Source organism: Perissodus microlepis, chromosome 1, assembly GCF_051167445.1.
Source record: "Perissodus microlepis isolate ML-2025 ecotype Zambia chromosome 1, ASM5116744v1, whole genome shotgun sequence".
NCBI classification, from domain to species: Eukaryota; Metazoa; Chordata; class Actinopteri; order Cichliformes; family Cichlidae; genus Perissodus; species Perissodus microlepis.
This window is the reverse complement of record NC_140461.1, coordinates 34,963,034-34,984,315: the sequence shown is the minus strand read 5'-3', so window position 1 is coordinate 34,984,315 and position 21,282 is coordinate 34,963,034. Positions and strand designations below refer to the sequence as shown.

At 40.8% G+C, this 21,282-nt stretch overlaps 1 protein-coding gene across 2 annotated transcripts in view; it reads left to right on the top strand.

Annotated features, from left to right (window-relative positions):
• adamtsl5 (ADAMTS like 5) overlaps positions 1 to 21,282 on the top strand; it is a 59,719-nt gene that overhangs the window by 33,471 nt on the left and 4,966 nt on the right. Inside the window, exons 6-12 of one of the 2 annotated variants that reach the window (XM_084913698.1) lie at positions 939 to 1,066; positions 3,372 to 3,495; positions 6,191 to 6,277; positions 7,088 to 7,251; positions 16,659 to 16,857; positions 20,008 to 20,118; positions 21,179 to 21,250. In XM_084913698.1, the coding sequence (XP_084769824.1) occupies positions 939 to 1,066; positions 3,372 to 3,495; positions 6,191 to 6,277; positions 7,088 to 7,251; positions 16,659 to 16,857; positions 20,008 to 20,118; positions 21,179 to 21,250 (885 nt within the window). Of the gene's footprint in view, positions 1 to 938; positions 1,067 to 3,371; positions 3,496 to 6,190; positions 6,278 to 7,087; positions 7,252 to 10,722; positions 13,833 to 14,078; positions 14,725 to 16,658; positions 16,858 to 20,007; positions 20,119 to 21,178; positions 21,251 to 21,282 lie in introns of those variants that run through there. The other variant, XM_084913766.1, reaches the window with a different exon arrangement.

Here is a 21,282-nt window from a genome sequence, read left to right as displayed (position 1 = left end):
TCGATCTACAGGCCTCTGAGGAGAAGAGTGATATCTAACACGGATTGAAAGAGAGACTTTTTTCTATGTTGTCTTCAGAAGCACGTTTTAAAACTAGAAAACACAAAAAACCCTGCACACCAATAAAGCAATTCCTGGGTACTCGTGGCTTTTAGACCAGATATATTTGAAATACATTTTCTACTACTTGTGGGCATCGTGATGGGACAGATGGCACCACACTAACACCATAAGCAGCCTGCTCGGTCCTAACACTGAATTTAAACCACGACTGTAAAATGAAATGGTTTACTGTAAGGGGACTCATCATTTGGGCGCAAAAGGAAGTCAGTTTCCCACAGTTTGACTGTGTCAATAGATTTATGTTCCCTTCTTCGTTAATCATACATAACAAACCACAAATCTTCAATAAAACCCATCAAACAAGTTAGTGCGTATCAAAAATCCAATGAGCTGAAAAGTCTATCCTAATGTGTCTTTTGGGCTTAATCTGTGTAGAATATAACAAACTACAGCAAAATGTCTGGAGATGAATTTAAAAAGTGTTCCCCAATAACATTCAGAGCCTCGATGAGCATGCTGATGTGTCCATATAAAACAGCACTTTTTTCTGTTTTCCAGGGACTCAGATGTATAGCTCGTGGATGTGCAGAGACTGTGTTTTTTAAGGCCCATACAGACTGTAGCTAAACAATAAAAAAGCTCAGCAGCTGTACGCAGCTGTAGTTTGTGTGTTTGTGGCAGCCGTGTAGCTCGCACATCCTGCTGTGGCCTACTGGAAGTTAAATCCCAGGACTTTGTTGCTGTTCGTTCAGTTTGCTCTCTTTCTCCATGTTCTGGTTGTTTTTGCTGTTCAGTTACCTCCCCGCTGCCTCTTTGCTTCACCTATTTTCCCATAATATTATAATGAGCCACTGACTGAATATCTTCCCTGCCAGGCTCTAACCCCTGTGAACTCAGCTGCTTGGCCTTGGGTCACAACTTCTACTTCAACTTTGGCCGAGTGCTTGACGGCACAGCCTGCGACAAGGACTCAGGAGCAGTGTGTGTGAACGGACGCTGCCTGGTGAGTGGTACCCGGTCTGTGTGTGTGTCAGTGTTTCCTATGTTTACCGCATAGAAGATTTAAAGCAGACCTATTATGGATTTCCTTGTTTTCTGTCATAAACAATGCCAGATGCTTATGTTGAACATGGCCGAGGATTCAGATACGAAGGTCAGTCTGTTTCAGGTAGTTTTTCCTGCTCTTGGGTCAGTATGATGTCACGGAGAGGGGATATTCCTAATATGGGCACTTGATTTTCACACCTGTGACTGGACTGCAGATGTCACATCTGGTCTATACCAGGAATGCAAAAATCAGGATATTTTCTCACCACGCTATAGTCTAAAAGTTAAACTATTTACATGTTTTAAAGTCATTATACAGTAATATGATTTTATATGTGGATGCTTTGTGCCAAATTGAAAGTTACAGTTAATTTTTGTTCCTTTTCTACTAAAAAACAAATAATTTCACTTTTCTATCAAATAAATATTATTTGAAGAGAGTTACGTGTCCATTCAGTCATCTGAGGTGCTCCGGCACTCAGTCACATGTCTATGGAAAAAATGAACAGGAGCTGTACTTCTGGAAACAGATATCCTTAAAAACTCATCCAAGCTTTCAAATGACGGCGATGTCAAAAGAAAACTGGCCCGAGTCTCTTGTTCCTTCAGCTCCACTCTGTTGAGGCATAAGTGATGTTGACCAGTCTCACTGGAGCTCTCTGGAGAAGTGAACTCCATGCTGTGCGTTTGGACCACAGTTCTCTCATCAGTGTAGACTGCAGCCTTCAGTTAGCATTATGGCTCTGCTGAGCTCTCCACAATCCCACATCTAGCCTGTCCCCTTCTCACCTCTCCTACCCTCACACGGATGGGGACTGGGTAGGAAACAAACGCGTGTCTCATGGGTCCTGGAGCTCGTGTGCTGTCGGGACATGCATACATAACACTCAGCAGACACATCTGCTGCAAGGGAGGACGCTCACTGCTGAAGCTATTTTTATACAGCCCACAAAGGATTAATTTGTGTCTGTGTTTACATATGCTGCATGTGCATACGTGTGTATTTGTGTGTGAGCATGCTCACATGTTGCATGTGGCGCATATAAGAGGATTTATGGGCCACAGACTTGTGCTGGCCCAGGTCAGAGCAGCCCTGGGCCTGAAACAAGAAGCAGATGCAGCCTGCAGCTCGTGGAGTCTTGCAGGTAACAAACTGAGTTCAGGCAGGTGAACACATGAACACAGGACCGTGTGTGTGCAGTGTAAGTGTAGATACTCCTTCACAGCTAAAACTGCGGTGTTTTTTTAATGTACACCACACAAAATTATCTAAACTCTTTTCAGTTTAAGAAATTATTTAATTCTGCAATTACTAACTATGTTTTAGCTGCTCCCTAGCCACAGCAGGCAGCACCACATGTTTGATTTGGTATGCTTTTTACCCTGGATGCCCTCCTGATCCAACCCCAAAGTGGGTTTATTGTCTTTGGCTGGATTAGAGAGTCCATCAGGATTGGCTGGTTTGTTTTCGCCTGCCTCAAGTGGCCACTTGAGAAACTGCAGATTTTGATACTTGATTAGTTTTGACTTTAAGAAAAAGAATCGTTTTCTCTTCAGCTGTGGAGGTTACCAGTGGGAAAGCTGTCATCCTTTGGATGACATAAATGATTAAATTACTGATTCTGATTGTTCATTTCCTGTTGAACGACTAAACAGTGAACTAACTAACTGTATCAGTTCTAGACTTTAGAAGAGCTGCTCAGCAACAACTTCAACCATTCAATTTATCAATCTGCTTTCATGCCTAAATGTCACAGCATCCATGTCTTCTTCTGTGCAAACAGATCATGTGTTTTTGATTAAATAGGTTCTCCAGATTATTGATCTCTAGTGTGGGAACCTCTTTGATTGGGTTGCACAGCAGAAATGGAGACCACAGAAGAGCGCAGCCACTGTCGTCTTTCTAGCAACAGATTCTTCACACACCATAAAACATCCTGCTCGTCTTCGCTGCTCTTTACTCTGGCATTTACAGAGACGACTCCAACCCACTCTGCCCTGTTGAGGCCCTGGGGTACAGTTTTTCCACAAAGTAAATGTTTGTAAGAGCAAGCAAATGACAGAGAGAAGCAAATACGAGAAAGAAAGGAAGAGTGAAGAGAGCTGAGGCCCGGCAGTAGCTGGAGGTGACTACATGACAAAGAAAAGGCCAAAAGAAAGGTTACTTCTCAGCAGAAAATGCACGCTGTTAGGAAAAACAGGAGCGACATTAAGTCAAAGCAAACTGTCCTTCTCAAAGCGTTTGTCTGTGTTTATCACAGAAACCTGGCTGTGACTTCATCTTAGGCTCAAAGCAGCAGGTGGATGCCTGCATGGTGTGTGGCGGACACAACGCCACCTGCCTACACCACAAGAGTGTGTACCAGAGCAACAGTCTGGAGGCAGGTAGGAAACACACACACACACACACACACACACACACACACACACACACACACACACACACACACACACAGTAATAAGGACTGAAATGCCAACACAGCGTGGGGATATTTCCAGTCCCCCCTTTGTGTTTTCCTACCCAAATGCTATTAGTCATTCAAGCTCAGGGAACTGTTCCCTGATGAAGTGAACATTAACCATGGCAACACGTTTACCAAATAAAAGCAGTTGGCTGCCTTCCAGGAGGAATCGAGCTAACAACAGCTACAAAATTACAGTTGATTCAGGAAGGAGGAGGAAGAACACAAAGTTCTTTGGGCCATTCTGGCTCGGTGCCACCACAACATGTTCTACCTTCATCAGCACTTGTACTCAAGAGGATAATGTGGGGTCTGACTGCATGCTGGGAGGAGGTTTTCAGAAGCTTGTCTGCCTGTATGCTCTATCTGAAAAGAGAAATAATAGGTTAGAAAACACAAGTATTCACTACTTAAACCAGGCCAGTGAACAAACTGTTTCTAACTCAGTTTACTTTGAAATTTAATCACATCAAAATGTATTTCAATTATTAAACAGAGCAAAAACAAAGCAGCAGGCAGAGCTTGGACTTGGACACATGTTCTTCAAGTTCATCTCCAGCCTCTTGACTTCACCCTGCATCTGTGTGCTATGTTCCCCCGTATACTGCAGACAAACCCCACACACTGTGTAGCAGTATTATACTGCATTGTTTGCCCTGTTTAATTGAATTAAGAATTCAAATGTTAATGTAAGTCATCAGCTGGTGAGCAAACCATGGAATAGTCTGTGTATACAGAGGTCAAGACTTCATAGTATTGGTATTTAACCAAAATTCTTTTTGCAAAAACACCAGTTGCCATCTAGTGGCCTTGCACGTTTAAGGCACTTTGGCTACATTTTGATGTGATTTTTGATTTTTGAACATGGCAGCTTTTGGAATTTGTTGGCTGCTTTATCTTCAGAATAGTTACTTTTTAACTCATGTGAGTTTGGAGGTTTGTTTAGGGGGCATTCCTATTCAGCTGGGAGCATTCATCTAATGAATGGAAACCTCAACATAATACAGAGCTTTCATGTTATTCTCAAACATTAATGGTCTGAGAATAATAGATGGAAATAAACAAAAAATAAGCACCAGATTCTGGGGAATTAAACCTAATTACAAAGTGCCTAACACCTCAAGCGTGTCACTTTGGCTCTGTAACAGTGGATCTCTCTCACAGCTCATTGTGTAGGCAGACCAGAGGTGATAGATGAAGTCCTGGCCCATAATGGCTCAGACTGAGAAAGAAGAACACGGCTGATAAAGGCTGCTTTGTTTGGGTGACTCAGCAGCCTCCAAGGGCTCTTTTTCCTTTCCTTCATCAGTGGAGGGAGGGCCGATGGGACAGCACGAAACGGTTCTTTCCAAGCTCTAAATGCACATGGCCCCGAGCTCATCGCTGATCACATGCCTGCCACTTTGACATTTCAAAACACTATATCATCATAAAGCCCTGCAGATTCACCTCGAGAATAGTTTTTCTCCGAAACTGGTGAAAAGAAAAACCAGAGTGAGACACTCTTTATACGTCATGATAAATGAGCTTCATGCTGTTGATGCTTTGCGCTCAGGGACACACCTGAGACTTTTTCTATTTCTTGAAGTATCAGTCTGTAAGGAATGGTTGGGAGTTTAGAGTCCATATTTCTTTTTCTTTGTGCTTAATTAGGTTTAATATTACTGACATTACAGATCCCGTTTGTCTTATAATGACACGTTACAAACCATAGCCTGCAAGTGTACAGCAAGCTCTTTTAAAAGCTATAATCATGTGATTAATAATCCAGGTTTTCTGTGAGTCACTGATTACAGAGCACTTACTGACTGCTCAGTTACACAAAGGTAGACCCTGAGTATCAGGTGCACAGTACAGTCTGAATGCTTTTAAATATCTATTATGTTTGAAAAATGACTGAATGTATCAAACTAGGATAATAGTGCAGTCAATTGTCTGGAGATGTGCAAGTTTATATCCTTTCAAATAACATTCAGTAATGCATAGCAGGTTTTTGGTATCCACCATGTGACCATTTAGAGTTAAGGGTGGGGTTAGGATAGCATCCACAGCATTTTGTGGAATTTTCACATACATAAATGAGAGAAAAGTTCTAAACGATAGAAAAACATTAAGATGTTTAAAAAATGTTTAAACTTTGTGACTGCTTGTTTAGCATGGCACTAAAATGGTAAATGGACTGGTTCTAATAAAGTGGTAGTCTAGTAATCTGGTGTTGGTGATTTAGCTTTTAATAAAAGAGTTTAAACAAGTAACTGAGGGGTTGATTTCTGTCAGGAGGCTGGTCTGGTCTTGTAAGATGACTTGAACATGAAAATGCTTTAACATTACAGACACATCCTTTTTTTGGACCGTATATATAAGTAAACACTTCAACCTGCAGACTGAGCCATAACTCTCTCTGCAATCCCAGAGGCAGATGTGGGATTATTGTTTAACCAACAAACGCTAAGCTTTTAGATGATTTCTAGGATTTTCTTGTTTCCTGGCTTCCTGGTACTTTGTATCCAAGCTTGCTGTTGGTGTTGTATTTGTGTAGTTGATTGGGGAAAAAATGGCCTTTTCTGAATGTGGTGCAAGAAATCCAATTAAAACCAAGCTTTTACTCTCTCTGTCAGGCGGGCCTTTTGGATACAATGAAGTGGCCATGATCCCTGCTGGAGCAACTCACATCCGAGTCACTGATAACAGCAGGAATTATCTTGGTAAGATTCCGTCTACAGAGCCGCTTTTTCTCCCTGTCTCTCTTTTACACACACCAGGCCTGCTGTGCGTTTGACTTTCAGCTTAATTCCATGGCAGTCTCTTTGCATCACTGTTTCATAGCTGCAGTGTAAATCAGTTTTATAATTCAGGTCTACACATGCCGTGGCTTCCTCTCCCTGGAGACAGTGGGCTTGACGGTCCCATTTGGTTTCTGGACCCTCTGAACGTTTCCCAGGCAGCATAATAACCAAGGGCATCTATTCTCATCACAGTTTATGAGACCAAAATAAAACACGCCCTGAAACAGAATGCGCTGTTGTCTTTAAAGAGACCCTCATAAAGGCTTTATTTGACCACTTGGTTAAGACAGGTGAATGTACTTGTTTCCATCCATGTCATGGAAAATCTCTCCCCTCCAGGAGTCACTGCTGCCATATAAGATAAGATAAGATAAAAGATAAGATAAAACTTTATTAATCCCTCGGGTGGGTTCCTCTGGGAAATTCTGTATATATATATATATATATATATATATATATATATATATATATATATATATATATATTGCCTCATAACTTTTGCACTGTCCACTTCCTGCTGTGACAAAACAAATTTCCCACGTGTGGGACTAATAAAGGTTATCTTATCTTATCTTATCTTATATATAGTCAGGCGCCATATTTCTGCTTCTGGCATCTGGCCTTTGCCTCAACTTCACCCACTGATAAGGAAACATAATTGTTTCCTTTGATGTCGAAAGACATGCCAGTCTTTCCTTCATTCTCATGACCTGTTCTTCCCTTGCACAGCCCTGCAGAATGGACGCTCCCAGTTTTTGATTAATGGAAACTGGAAGATCAGCGTTCCAGGCGAGTACAGTGTAGCAGGGACTAAGCTGGTTTATCGGCGCTCAGCAGACACCTGGGAAAGCTTTGAGGTGCCAGGACCCACCCAGGAAGACCTTCATCTAATGGTAAGAATATCTGAAGATGCTGGAACAGAACATATATATATAATTCATTGTGGTAATGTACAGAACCAAAATTAGAAAAAAGTTGTCTCTGTCCAAATATTTATATATATTTTATAAATCAATTACATGTCTGTTTTGACACTGAAGACTTTAAAGCAGTGGTGTGTCTAGAAAACTTTTGTTGGGGGGGGCAGGTAGGGGCACAGATTTGGAGAAGGGTGGCAGATGTAATTGGCAGATAATGTTAAAAAACAATTCTGCCAACCGTTAACCATAATTCAATAACCCTATAAACCTAATAACTGAATGTGCTTTTAACTCTTATTAGAATGAGATTTTAACCACTACAGAGCAAAGTTTTTAGATACTGTGTTGATAAAGTACAAGAGATACAATCAGTGCTTTGTCAGTGTTTATTCAGCATTCAAGGACAGCAATATTTGCATAGTATTTTTACTGACATATAGTGCACATATGTTTTGAGCAAAAGCATTTTTGAATATTAAAATATGAACATTTTAAACATACAATTGGCAAATTAGCCAATGCAAAACTTTATCTGCCTATTAAAAAAAGAAGATCATCTTCTGACAAACTGGTGTTTGATTTTGAAACAGGAAAAAAGTGGGGAAACAAATGAAAAGACTAACATTTGAATGAAACCTGAAAGCAAGTAAATGCTTTCTATGCCTTCTTTTGATAATGTTTTCAGTATAAATTGTGCAAAAATAAACTTCTTGAACTTTTAATACGAGTCTGTTACGTGTTAGGAAGACAAGAAGTACAAAAGCATTTGTAAACAGCAGCACTTGGAGTTGCAAAATATTTATGTTTTGAAAGTGAACATTTACTCAAGTACCTTGACAATATAAACATCCCTTCCTTGCATTTTCCTTCTCACACATACCTTCATTTGTAGAACTCACAGGTGACAATGATGACTGCTGCTCAGTCCACCTTTCCCTGACATTGTTCTCTGCTTCTGGTTGTATTTTAGCCTTCTTAAGGAAGAAATTCTCAATATTTTGAGATCTTTTCATTCTTCCTGTTCTTTTATCTCTACTGGTTGGCCCTGAAGTAATAAAGCAAAAACTTATGTCACAAACAACAACTTTCCTGATGTATGACCTTGACTAGAAGACAGGGATGTCAAATTCTGGCCCTCATGGACCCCTATCATGCACGTTTTAGACGTTACCTATACCAACAGAGCCAATTCAAATCAAATAATCCCCAAACACCTAGTTGTGCAAAAGTCTGTAAATGATTCTTTAAATCAGCTGTGTTGAAGTATGGAAACATCCGAAACCAGGAGGACAGGAGCCTTGAGAACCAGAACTGCACATCCCTGCACTGAACATGGCACAGCCATTTCATGGGGTGATTTACACTCTATTCATAACATGGAGCTGGCAGATAGGATAAGTAATGAGAGAAATTAGCTAGACCGCACAGTGTAGTGTAAGTGCTGTTATGGTAAACTTTGGTAATATTGATGTATAAAGAACAACACTGGCTGATGATGAAGTACAGTCAGCTGGCATGGTGACACTGCCAGTATTAACCTGCAACCAAATCTGCAGCTCCACACAGCAATGTTACGACTTGGATTATATCTTATAACTCATAACTCTTATGCTAGCTGCCCCCAGCAGCCTACTGTCTGAAATATGCGACGGCTGCAATAATTCTTTAAGTGTTACTTTTTTCCTTGGTATTCTAATTTCACCGAAGTTTACTAAACTCAACAAACTTAATATTACTTACCAGGACATTTATTCTCTCATTTTCTTTTCACCTCATTTTCTCATTTTCTGCGGTGCCGTCTTTCATGCTTGGCTCCCCTTCCTTTGCTAACGTGATGCTCATTAGTGATGTTCGATTCGTGAACGAATCGTTCATTACTCGAGAATCACTTTACTGACTCGTGAATCATGATTCACAAGCCCAACTGACTCACTGACTCATCCCTGTTGCTGTTAGCAAACTAATTCCATTAGTAGAAATATATCTAGCTTATAATTAAAATTGTGGGGAAAAAAACAACAGCCAGTTTCTTAACAAAAAAATTTCTGCTCTGAACTGGAAGAAAAAACCCTGAGTAGAAGCTCACATCAAGACAATAGCTCCTCGGTTCACAGTAGCAGCGCTCTGCTAACATGCTAACAGCACATTTGAGTTGCTCACCCCCTCCCTTCCTGTGCTGAATCGTAGCGTAAGCCAGTGGTTCCCAAACTTGTTTTGCTGGGCCCCCCTTTGTTTTACATGAAAAATGTTCGCGCCCCCCCCCCCCTCGCGCGCGCACACGCACAAACACATCTTCCAACCACACACACCCATATTTTGCACCATTGCGGTTTATTTCACACCTCAAACATTTAGTAAACAATTAAGCAAATACAAGTAATCTGCAATAAATTACAGGTAGTACAAAAATAAACTACTGACTCTTTTACGCTACGTCCACACCTACACGGGTATTTTTGAAAACGCAGCTGTTTCGTCCACACGTAAACGGCGTTTCGAATCACCGAAAACTGAGATTTTTTAAAAGTCCTTTTTTGCGTTTACGTGTGGACGAGGAATACAGAGTTCATCACGCAACGTCAAAGGTATGTGCCTTTTTTCACGTCAGCTGTGCGCCACGTTATTGCTTACATGAGATGAATTGCAGACTGGCAGGTATTCAGATTAACAGTATTTTGTCTCTATCTGCAGTTTTTACACTCTTACATACACACACGCAGTTACTGTCCCTCTATTTAGAAAGGCAGAGGCGCCACGGTGTAATTATTTTACATGTAGTTGTTTTTTTCCTGTGTAATAATATTCAACATTGCTATCAATACATTTTTCAAAAAAAATGCCTCTGTGCAAAATGGGTTCAAAAACACAAACAGCTGTGGGATACTGTTTGTCCGGGATTTGAACCGAGGGAACAAATCGTGGCAGGATCAGCCTGATATTATTTTTATCCCACTGTAACTTTACTGTATAAAGAGCTAACATCTCCAAAATGTCAGGAGTAGTTAGTCATTACAACAAGTGTTTCTGAACTAAAAATCAAGAATGTGGGATACTGTTTGTCTGTGATTTGAACAGCCCAGCGCTGCTCTCGACGAAGGGAAAACCAATTCTGCAGGGGAGACCTACCTCGGCACTTGTGCAGGTGAAACCAAAGGGAAGATATGCTTCACCATATTTTCTAGTCTTTGGCTTAGAATAAAGTTGGTTTGGAAACATATTCAGCGACGCTTCATCTCCTGCTTTGTGTTTCTGTGGGCGCCCCGTGCTAGCAGTGTCCAAGCGTTGTTTGTGTTTTTTTCCCTTTTCATACCATGCCCCCCCTGCAATGGCTCTGCGCCCCCCCTAGGGGGCGGGCCCCACACTTTGGGAAGGTCTGGCGTAAGCGAATCACTCACTCACCCCCTCCCTCCTGATTCACAGGTTCTTCTTATTCTTCTTGGTTAGCAACCAATGTTCCCTCTAAGCTGCGCGCGTGCGCAATTGCGCACTGCTGGCATGCTATCTGCGCACTAAAAATCTGCGTTGTGCACAAAAAAAATCTAACCTGAATTGAAATTAAAATTAATACTTCAGCAATTCTGTTTTGCAGTGTTAGTCAGTAAGTGACTGGCTGCTCCCGTATGGGATTAGAACGATGCCACCTTATCCTATAGTCCAGCCAATGATGCGATTCACATTCGTATATACGCAGCTAATCAACGTCGTCGACAGGCTATGACAGCGTCCTTATGTGCCGACACCGGTGTTTTAGCAAAGCGGCGTGGCTGATGTGTAGGGAAGCCACGTTAATGATGAGTACAACCATTGGAGATGTGAGCAGGACAGACGGAACAGTGTGTTGATCGGCACGTAAAACCAGAGTTATGATAAAAATATCTGCAATGTTTGGTTTTCTTCCTGAATACTGTCGTTGTTTATATTTACTGCGGGAAAAAACGGTAAAAACTGTGTTTTATAAGAAAAAAGGCTCGAAAGCCTGTGAGCAAAAACAAACTCCACCCCCCTCTCTCTTTCCTTTTCGTCCAAAAAAGTACCATGTCGACCAATCAAAAAATGATATGGCAACATGGCATTTAGTTGTTTAGGAAGGGGGAAGTTTTAGGAGTGACGGCGTGTTTTGAGATGTGAGAGATTTGCAACGTTTAGCGCAAATGTAGACAAATGTAGTTAGTGTGTAGTGTAGTCAATAGTTTTGTTGTGTGTGTCAGAACAATGAGGCGACTGCTGAATGTTACAGGTGTTACAGGAGTGATACATCTCCTGTTGTCAGGCCTGCAGGTATCAGGCTGTTGTTCTCCTTTATCTTATAGTGGACAGAAATTATTTTTGGAGTGGCACAAATAATTTGTGTGGCATCAAATTTGATGCAGAACAGCTGATTGTTCTGTAAATAGTTTGAAATGTTTATTTAAAAATGCCTTGGCTGCATTAAAAAAAAAAACTTTGTTGTTTGCCAAACTCAGTTACTTTTTTGAAGAAGTAACTATATCATTCATTGCCCAGCATTGGTCATTATTTACTGTATTTTGCAGACAGAGTTACAGGACTCTCTCCCAGACCACAGACTCATAATACAAGTCAGAGCTTTATTTTTTTTTTAAAAGAAAGAAAGTTGTGTTTTCAAAATTGGAGTTCAACTTATTTTTACTTCCAATAGTGTTAACATACTACACAGGTCATGAACTGAATTTTTTAAAATTTTGATTGTAAGTGGGCTACAGCAGTTAATTAAAAGTAGTCTAACATAAATGTAAATGCTGTAATTTGATTATTTTAATAAACCATGTGACTTGGATGGATTCGATGCTGGCGTGACCACAGTGCACACGTCTGCTGTTGCTCACAGTGGTCCAAGGGACCGCTCAGGGAGTTTGTGTGTTCGCTCAGACACGTGAAAAATTAGAGGGAACATTGTTAGCAACCAACATTAAGGTGCATTAGCGCCCCCTGGCACACAGCTCAGTGGACCTTCGTGCTTCATGCGACACACTCGCCCCTCCCTCTCGGTTCTCAGCTGTTGAAACTCAGAGCGTGTTACCGTGGAAGAGTCGCTCCTTTTAAAAAAATAAAAATACTCAGACTCGCATTCTGCTGTATAATAATGTAAGTTAAATAATCAGAAATTCGGTATTTCATTAAATTATTTAGATAAGAAAATATATATGTGACACATTTGAGGAAAATACTAATAATAAAAAAACAGAAAATTCTAAAGGTGTTTGTGTTTTTTTTTTCACGTGTATGCAAGGGGGCGGTACTACGGTGTTTGCAGGCAGTGAGACTTAATGATACGAGGAAAAATGGATAGTCTTCGAAGAAGTGATATTTGGATGCATTTTGAAATGAAAAGTGCAACACATGCACAATGCAACATTTACAAGGCAGTTTTGTCTTTTCGAGGGGGAAGCACGTCCAATATGAGAAGACATCTCAGTAGCAAGCATCCCACAGTCATGCTACAACAACAGCACAGTCAAAACCCAGCTACTACCATTGGACAACCTAGCAGCCAGCAGCAGAAGCAACAATCTTCAACAGCAGCATTATCAACAGCGGTCACATCACCTGTTTATTCCAGCAGCACATCAACAAGTACTCAGCAAGAGAATACAAGCACAAGGAGAACAATCAGCAAAAAGAAGACAGAGGCAGTCTTACATGGGAGCATTTGTGTCAAGGCCCATGATGCCACTTCAGCAGAGCAAGGTTGACCAGGCTCTGGTTAAAATGATTGCCCAAGATTTTCACCCCTTTTCAATTGTTGATGACAGAGGATTTAGGGAATTCACCAAGGCACTTGATCCTTCATATGTTCTTCCCAGTAGAAGTACAGTATCCAGACAGCTGACGCCTGATTTGTTTCAGAAGATAAGAGCTGATGTTCAGGAAAAAATCAAGACAGCACCTGCTGTGTGCTTAACAACTGACTGCTGGACCTCCAGCACATCAACAAGTTACATGTCTGTTACATGCCACTATGTGACCGAGTTTAAGCTGCAGTCAAACTTGTTGGACTGTTTTGAATTAACAGACAACCATACATCTGAAAACCTGGCTAGAGAGCTGGAAAGGATTGCAACTGAATGGGCCATTATGGAAAAGATAGTTGCATGTGTAAGTGATAGTGCAGCCAATGTCAAGAAGGCTGTGGGTGACAATCTGCACTGGAACCATCTAAATTGTTTTGCACACATTTTGAATTTAATAGTCAGAAAGGGAATCCAGCAGTCTCAAATTCAAGAAATTATCAGAAAGGTAAAAGCAATAATTGAATATACACGCCGCAGCAGAGTGGCTTCTACTAAACTGAGAGAGACACAGCAGCAGATGGGACAGCCCCAACTATGACTGAAGAAAGATGTGCCAACCAGGTGGAATTCCACTTATTACATGCTGAAGCGGATTGCAGAAGTGAAGGATCCCCTCATTTCCACCCTGGCCTTGGTGAATCCACAGCTGCAAACCCTGTCACTTGAAGAGTGGGAGATGGTCAAGGAAACCTGTGAGGTCCTGCAGCCTTTTGAGGAAGTGACTGTGGAACTGAGTGCCGAAAGGTATGTTAAAATAGTGTCATAATACATGTATATATTTCATGTTGGGTCATTACATTTGCCTAAACACATTTTTCAATTCTTTCCCAGATAATAGCATTTAAGATGTTTCTTACAACAGCTTACAGTTAAATGTAAACTGTAAAATGGTTTTCTATGACAATGTATGCTTAATGCACTGCACTGCAGGGGCTGTAACTGCATTAAAACGCATGGAACTACAGTCTTTCCTTTATTTCTCCTCAACAGGTTTGTTACTGGATCAAAAGCCATTTTAATGGCAAGAGGGCTGCAGAGGGTTACTGCACACAGACAGAGAAGTCCTTCCATCTATCAGCCAATCCGCAACATGGTAGATATCCTCATGGCAGAAACTGTCAAACGGCTGGGGGGGATCGAACAAGTGAGCCTGCTTGCAGATGCTACATTTTTGGATCCCAGGTTCAAAAAGCATGCATTTTTGCATGATAGACATGCAGAAGATGCTGTAACAAGAGTTGTGGGAGCTGCAACACCCAGCACAGAGGAAGGAAAGGGTGCCCCACAGGCCAATCCTTCCACTGAGACAGTGCCTGTGATTTGGGCCGATTTTGAAAAGCGGTTTGCATCACTGAGGCCAGGAGTCCAAAACCCCTTCACAGAGGCAATGCTGGAGATTAAAGGATTCCTGTCAGAGCCACTCCTACCCCGAACATCTGACCCCCTGGAGTGGTGGAAGTCCCATGCCACTGTCTTTAAAAAAAACCTGCGATGTTATGAAGACGAGACTCTGCATAGTGGCAACTTCCGTTCCATCAGAGCGGATCTTTTCAAAGGCAGGACAAATAATTACAGACAAGAGGAACCGTCTCAGCCCTGGAAAAGTTCGGGAGCTTATTTTCCTCAATGCCAATCTGTAAGGGACAATTAATTTTGAAGTGGACTAGTACTTTTGAACGCATTAATCTGTGAATTTTATTTTTTTTATTTCGATTTTTGATTTTGATGATTCACATTTCATTTTCTATCTGTCTGTCAGGGTTTCTGGGTCGTTGACCCAGTATTTTCAGTTCACGTTCACTGTTTATCTACTGCCTGTTCCACTTCCTGTTTTATTGTGTTAGCCTTGGTCTGTGTGCATTATGTTCAGTCCTCTTCCCATTTATCATTAGTTCATTATGTTCAGCTGTTCACTCACCTGTCTCCAATCGTTGTCATTGTTAGTCATGTATTTAAGCCCTCTCTTCCCTTCAGCCCCTGTCGTGTCATTGATGTTATGTTGTCGTTCCCGTTAGTGCTCAGTTATTCAGCCAGCTAGTCAGTTCTGCCGTTCCTGCTTTGTTCATTCACCCGCTCCAATAAATCCTCATCATTTCTGCACTGTGAGTCCTGCGTTTGGGTCATCTCTTCCACGCCTCCACACACAACCCCTGACAGAGTCAGAAATTTCATTGATATTCTATTGAAATATAGCAGATTTGTAAAGGGAACATTTATTTTTAATAAATGTTCCCTTTACAAATCTTTATTTTTTTGCTCTATAAAAGAGTTGTTTTTCTTTTTCAATCACTCATCTTAGCAATTGGGTTTACATGAAAAGAGAAACAAATTAAGTTTGAGTGAAAATGTACATTTTTTGCACTCTCCTAGCAACTGACTCAAATGACTCAAAACACCCGATTCATTTTGGTGAGTGACTCATTCAAACTCGATTCACTTATTGTTTTAGCTTCGGGGTGGCACCTGGGGTGGCCAGTCTGGTTGGGCTGGACACGCCACAGCTTTAAAGGTAAAGGTACCAGTACCATAATGGCTGATGTAGCTCAGAGCCAACCGTTCATCTGTCCCAGTTGTTAACTGTTGAGGATTAAACCACATAAAGCATCTGGGCAGCAGTTTGACCAGACTGTTTCAGTTTTTGTTAAATGCATGCGCATTCCCAAATATATGGAAGACTTCTATAATTAAAGCACTTCCCAAAAGCCCTTGGTGACTTTCATCTAGGTGCTTTAACTTTTGACTTGTCCTGGCTAAATATGTGGCACAAGTGGTTAGTGAACATCTTACCTCAGCTGTAGTGGATCAGTTGGATCCTTGCAGTTTGTATATAAACCACAAAGGGGCACAGAAGATGCAACATGATTATATTTAATACAGCTGCATGTCACTTACAGTAAAAAGATGCTATTTGTCAATCTGACTTTAATACAACAACAACAACAAGACGGATTCGATGGATTAGAAGGAGATTGGAATTCTAACTGATAATCCATTATTAGTTGATGTTTAATGTTCACAAAATGTGAATTACACAGTCTCCAAAGGTTGATTCTGTTCATCTGGACGTAGCGTTTTCAGCTGGTTTCAGTCATTATGCAAATGTACTGTTTATAAGATTGGAAACCTGCAGTCAGCTGAGACTGAAGAAGTCACTTGGATGAGTGACGAAACGTTTCTCCCACTGAAAACGTCCAGATGAACAGAATCAACCTTTGGAGATTTACTTATCTGGATGATTGAGCATCAAGACGGTGAATTACACAGGCCCGATGACAGGTCCTTCAATTTCTGGTCAGTCTGTGGGAGTCAATAGTAGCTTCAAGTATCTGGGCACATGTACTGATAACAAGATGACTAACAACAAAATAGAAATGAGAACGAGGAAGCTAGTCAAAGACTTTTTCTTGGAGTTAGCCCAAACATTTTGGAAAGAGTATATGTCAGCTCGGTGAAAGAATCACGTTACTGCAGATAGAAATAGAAATCTTCCTTTGGCTCTAATGGTCCTGACTGATAGCTTGCTATTTTTCTTTTTCTCCATGCCACTCTGAACTGTTCACTTGTGTGCAGGTTCTGGCAACAGACAGAAACCCGGGGATTGAGTACGAGTATTGGCTCCCACCAGACCAGTATGCTCTCTACCACGGGAGGAGGAGCCCACTGCGACAGGCTCACCATACTGCCAGCTACCTACCCTGGAGTCAGCCCACTGCTTCAGCCACAACCACCACTACCAGGGTTCCACAAAACACCCCCCGACCTCACTGGTGTAAGGCCCATATACTCTCTTTAATTCTCGTGAAACAGATTCATACATTAAACCATTAGTTTAGTAAGTCAGTAAACTGTAAGTCAGTCAACCTCTCAAACAACCTCATGTTACTTAAAGCTCAGTTCAGGTTGAGAAGAAATTTTAGGCTGCCTTTAAAAACACACAAGTACCGCATTAAAGAAATTTCTGCCAGTCATTTCTGTAAGGGGAGAAACTCATGAAAGAGTGTGCCGTCAGCAACATTCAGACCATCTACCCTATACTGAGCAGATACTTACATGAACACAGTGTTTTTTATTGTTTCTTTAATGATAACAGCTAAAATGGACTTTGTACTATCTTTCCAACGTTATAAATGCTGCCTTCTGTGGTGTTGTGCTGTGGATCTGTTACCAGAACCAGACAGATTCATTGTGTCATTCCACAAATACCTACAACACCATTGGTCTTTGGTTGTCACTTTAACTGAATGCTAGCTATGATGCAAAGCAGTGTTTTCTCATCACCAAGTATTGTACATACATGTACAGCACTCACAAGTGTTCTCTGTTCACTTTACATTACTGGGCAACGAGCAGTCATCAGTGAAATCCAGGTTACAAAAAGAAAAAGAAGAAAACGAAGGCTTTGGTCCTGTGCAGTCTCTGCAGTCTGCAGTAATAGCACTAAACATTTACAGTAGTTTATACTCAGTTTACATGGATCACCATCAGACTCTTTGTGATCTGTGTGACGGATGGATTCATTCCAGAAACAGAGGCTGTTTCAGCCACATTCAGAAACAAAAATAACCCCACACGGTTATGCTTTGAAAGTAAAAATGCAGCCGAATTATTCAGTGGTTAGTAAAGCTCATCTACAAAAAAAATGTCAGTTCAATTGCATTTATATAGTGCCAAATCACAACAACAGTCGCCTCAAGACACTTTACACTGTAAGGTCGACCCTACAGTAATAGATACAGAGAAAAACCCAACAATCATATGACCCCATATGAGCAAGCACTTTGGTGACTTTTAACAGGAAGTAACCTCCGGCAGAACCAGGCTCAGGGAGGGGCGGGGCCATCTGCTGTGATTGGTTGGGGTGAGAGAAGGAAGACAGGATAAAGACATGCTGTGGAGGAGAGAGAGATTAATAACAAGTGTGCCATTAACAGCCATTTAAGAGCTGTATCTCTACAGATGCAAGTGCTCACTTTAAACCGCAGATACAGAATGTGTGTAAAAATACAGAAAGAAATTATAATTTCTTCTAATTACCAGCAGGGGATGAAAAACAAGTTTGATTCTGCACAAATCTGAGGCTGAAAATGCCTGTTTTGCTACATTCCTCTGTTTTCTCAGGAATTATGATGTGTTTATGCTCTCAGGTGCTCGTTTGAAGTCAGACTATAACATGTTGTTCATGTTCTATGTCCTTCTGAGATACAGCCTATTCATTCATGCCCTCTGCAGTAGACACGCAAGTCACAAAAAAACACAACTGAAACAATAGATGCTCCTCACTGACTTTATAAATTGATAAAGCAACGCTAATGATGCTAAATTAACAAACAAACTCGTGGTAATGATGAAAATAGCAGACTGCTGACAACTCTGCAAAGCACTTGAAAATGCAGAAAGTACACATTTCTGAGTAACCTAATGAATATTTAATAAATTACTTTGGACATATTTATGCATCTTTAATCAGCAGCATGGGATGAAACTAACTCAGAAATATTGGCTGAGTGACTCCTTTCAGAGATAAATATAAAGCCAAGATTAGCTCATGAGTGCATTTTATTGTCTGACAGAGGAAGTTGTCAGACGAGTGGCAGCAAACCTAAAGGCGTGCACACAGCACCCTTACAGAAGTTCTAATTCAGCTGAATAAGTGAAAACACTCGCAGTGGATGAAGGGCTGAAAAGAATCCATGTTCAGGTCCCATTTGATTTTAAAATAGTTTATCTGCAGGCTGGCCTGGTTGCTGCTGAGAAACACAGCTGGTGTAAGTTTCATGATTACAGTACACAGTACACATGTGTTCAATCTCTCCTTAAATATTCACATGAGAATCTGCACTGAGCCCGAGGAGCCATGCCTTCTTGTCAGACTCCATCCAACCCTGCAATAAATCTAAGTAGCCTCTCTGGAAAACATTTTCCAGCAGGGGAATTTCTGCCAAAAGCAGAACTCATATCATTGACAGAAATAGTATTTTGATTGTTTATTAGATAAAAACGGGACTCTTCAGGTCTCGATGATACATAATAAAGTCAGAATGAATTTTTTTTTGCCGAAGCAAAACAAACTGTATGATGCAGGTTTTTTATATATTTTATCTTTTACAATGCCAGGTTTAGTTTTAGATATGTAATGTGAAGTTGAATAACGGAGACACATCGTGGATTTTTAAGCTGCTCTGTCATTTCTTTCTTTTTTTTAATCATGATCTCTTTTATTGAGAAAGCAATTGAACATAACAGTAGTATGGCTTTGCTTTCACATTTTTTAACTTATAATTGAAAGGGGAAAAAAAGAGAGAGAAAAAGTTGCTGCTCTGTCATTTCATTAATATATTCAAATAATGTTTCCTGTTGTGTTATATAATGAAAAACACTGTTAACTGATAGGCTGTAATATCAGTGCATGTGTATATACTGCCTGCCTGTTGATCATTATCCAAAATGAAATGAACAACAGCAAACATTTAAGCCACAACACGACATAAAATATGTTTTTATAGCCAATGGAAATGGAATTCCAGAGGAAGAGTTTGCCTTTCTAGTACACAGCTATAGGTTTTTCATTAGTGCTGGATAAAATGGACAGAAGGCACAACTGCCCACTCTTAAATCCAGAGGTTTTGTTGCCTAAACTTAATAAAATAAAAAATGAAAGCAACAAAATATAAGTAATAATCAAAAATAGGTTAAAAAAGTGGCTCAACCTTGACTATAGACTGTATATAAAAGATGAAAATAGCCACCGTCACATCACTGACCAGTTTTAGACTCAGACCAGTTTTTGGTCTCTTCCATGTTTTTGCTTTGGAGCCCAACGTGATTGTGGTTGCAATACATAGAGAAACAGCCAATTGTAAGATGCCCAAGGATTTGAAAAATCATGTTGATATTAGTGTGTTGATTTTGTCTCTTCTAGTTTTACAGCCAGTGAAGCCACCACACCACCAGCGTCCCCACCAGCCCATCCTGCCTCGTCTGGAGCGGGACGAGAACCGTAGAAATTTCCTCCCTCAGCCCTCACCTGAAAGTATGTTCAAACAACCCATCACATCACTCAACAAGCTAAAACTGGTATTTTTTAAAACTTCATGTACCCTATAAGATCAGTCCCAAATATGTGCCAAGGCCAAATGCCACATTAACTCCAAGCTAGAGTAATAAAAAACAGCTTGAAGCACAAGAATAACAAGAGGTCTTGTGTATTTTGCTAAGACCCCACATAGCTGTGATCTCAACAATCAGTCTGACATTAAGAGAAAAAAGAACTTGATACCTTTGACATTTCAGCATATGCAACACTTGATAACTGCACAGCAGAAGTGTGGCTAACGTCCTTGAGAATAATATCATTGCAGAGAGAATCTGTAGACTGCAGCTGTCTTTGGTTATGGCTCCATCTTTGGGGTCAAAGTTTTTGGCATCAGTCATTGTGACCAGTCCTAGTTTTGGCACTGGGACCACATTCACAGAGGAACTGTGGCAAGTTCTCTGAGTTACTGAGAACAACCTACTTGCCAAGTACCTTTAAAAAGAAACATGTGATAGTACCACCTTTAGTGTTGACGTACCTTCAGTGTGGCTCTCATCCAATCCTGTGTGTGATGACCCACTCCATCCTTCCCTCCTTTTGGCTTTGAGTGGCAGGTCACATCTGTTGGCATGGGGCTCCTGTGCCTGTGCACTATCAACGTCCTCAGAGCTCAGTTGTTTCTTTCCCCTGAGAAAACTGCACACACCTTATTCACCCATTTACACAAATGATTGTACTAACCACACACGATGGTTAGTTTAGCGTCTCTTCTTGTGTCTTTCATTTAAAAGAAATAGTCTATTAATAAGTATTTGTGTACGTCTCCCTTTTTTTCTTGTGGCCCGTTTTTGGCAAGTGGGGGTTCATCCGGGATGAATTTATTACAATGGCCATTTTTGGCTGTCACAAAAGGATCACTATCTTCTAAATGGCAGAAACATGAATTAAAGACTAATTAATGTTTTTGATCTAATTCCATGGGGTGTATTTCTATGAGACATATTTTTATTTATGTCTGCAATTGTCTGAACTAATTTGCGGTTGCCATATCCTTCAGGGCATTGTGGCAAATGCCAGCGGGTTAAAGGTCGACGAGAACGCCAGAGACAGTATTGCCAGAAGGACTTTGGTAAGACTACATATTCTGTTTTTGCTGTTTTT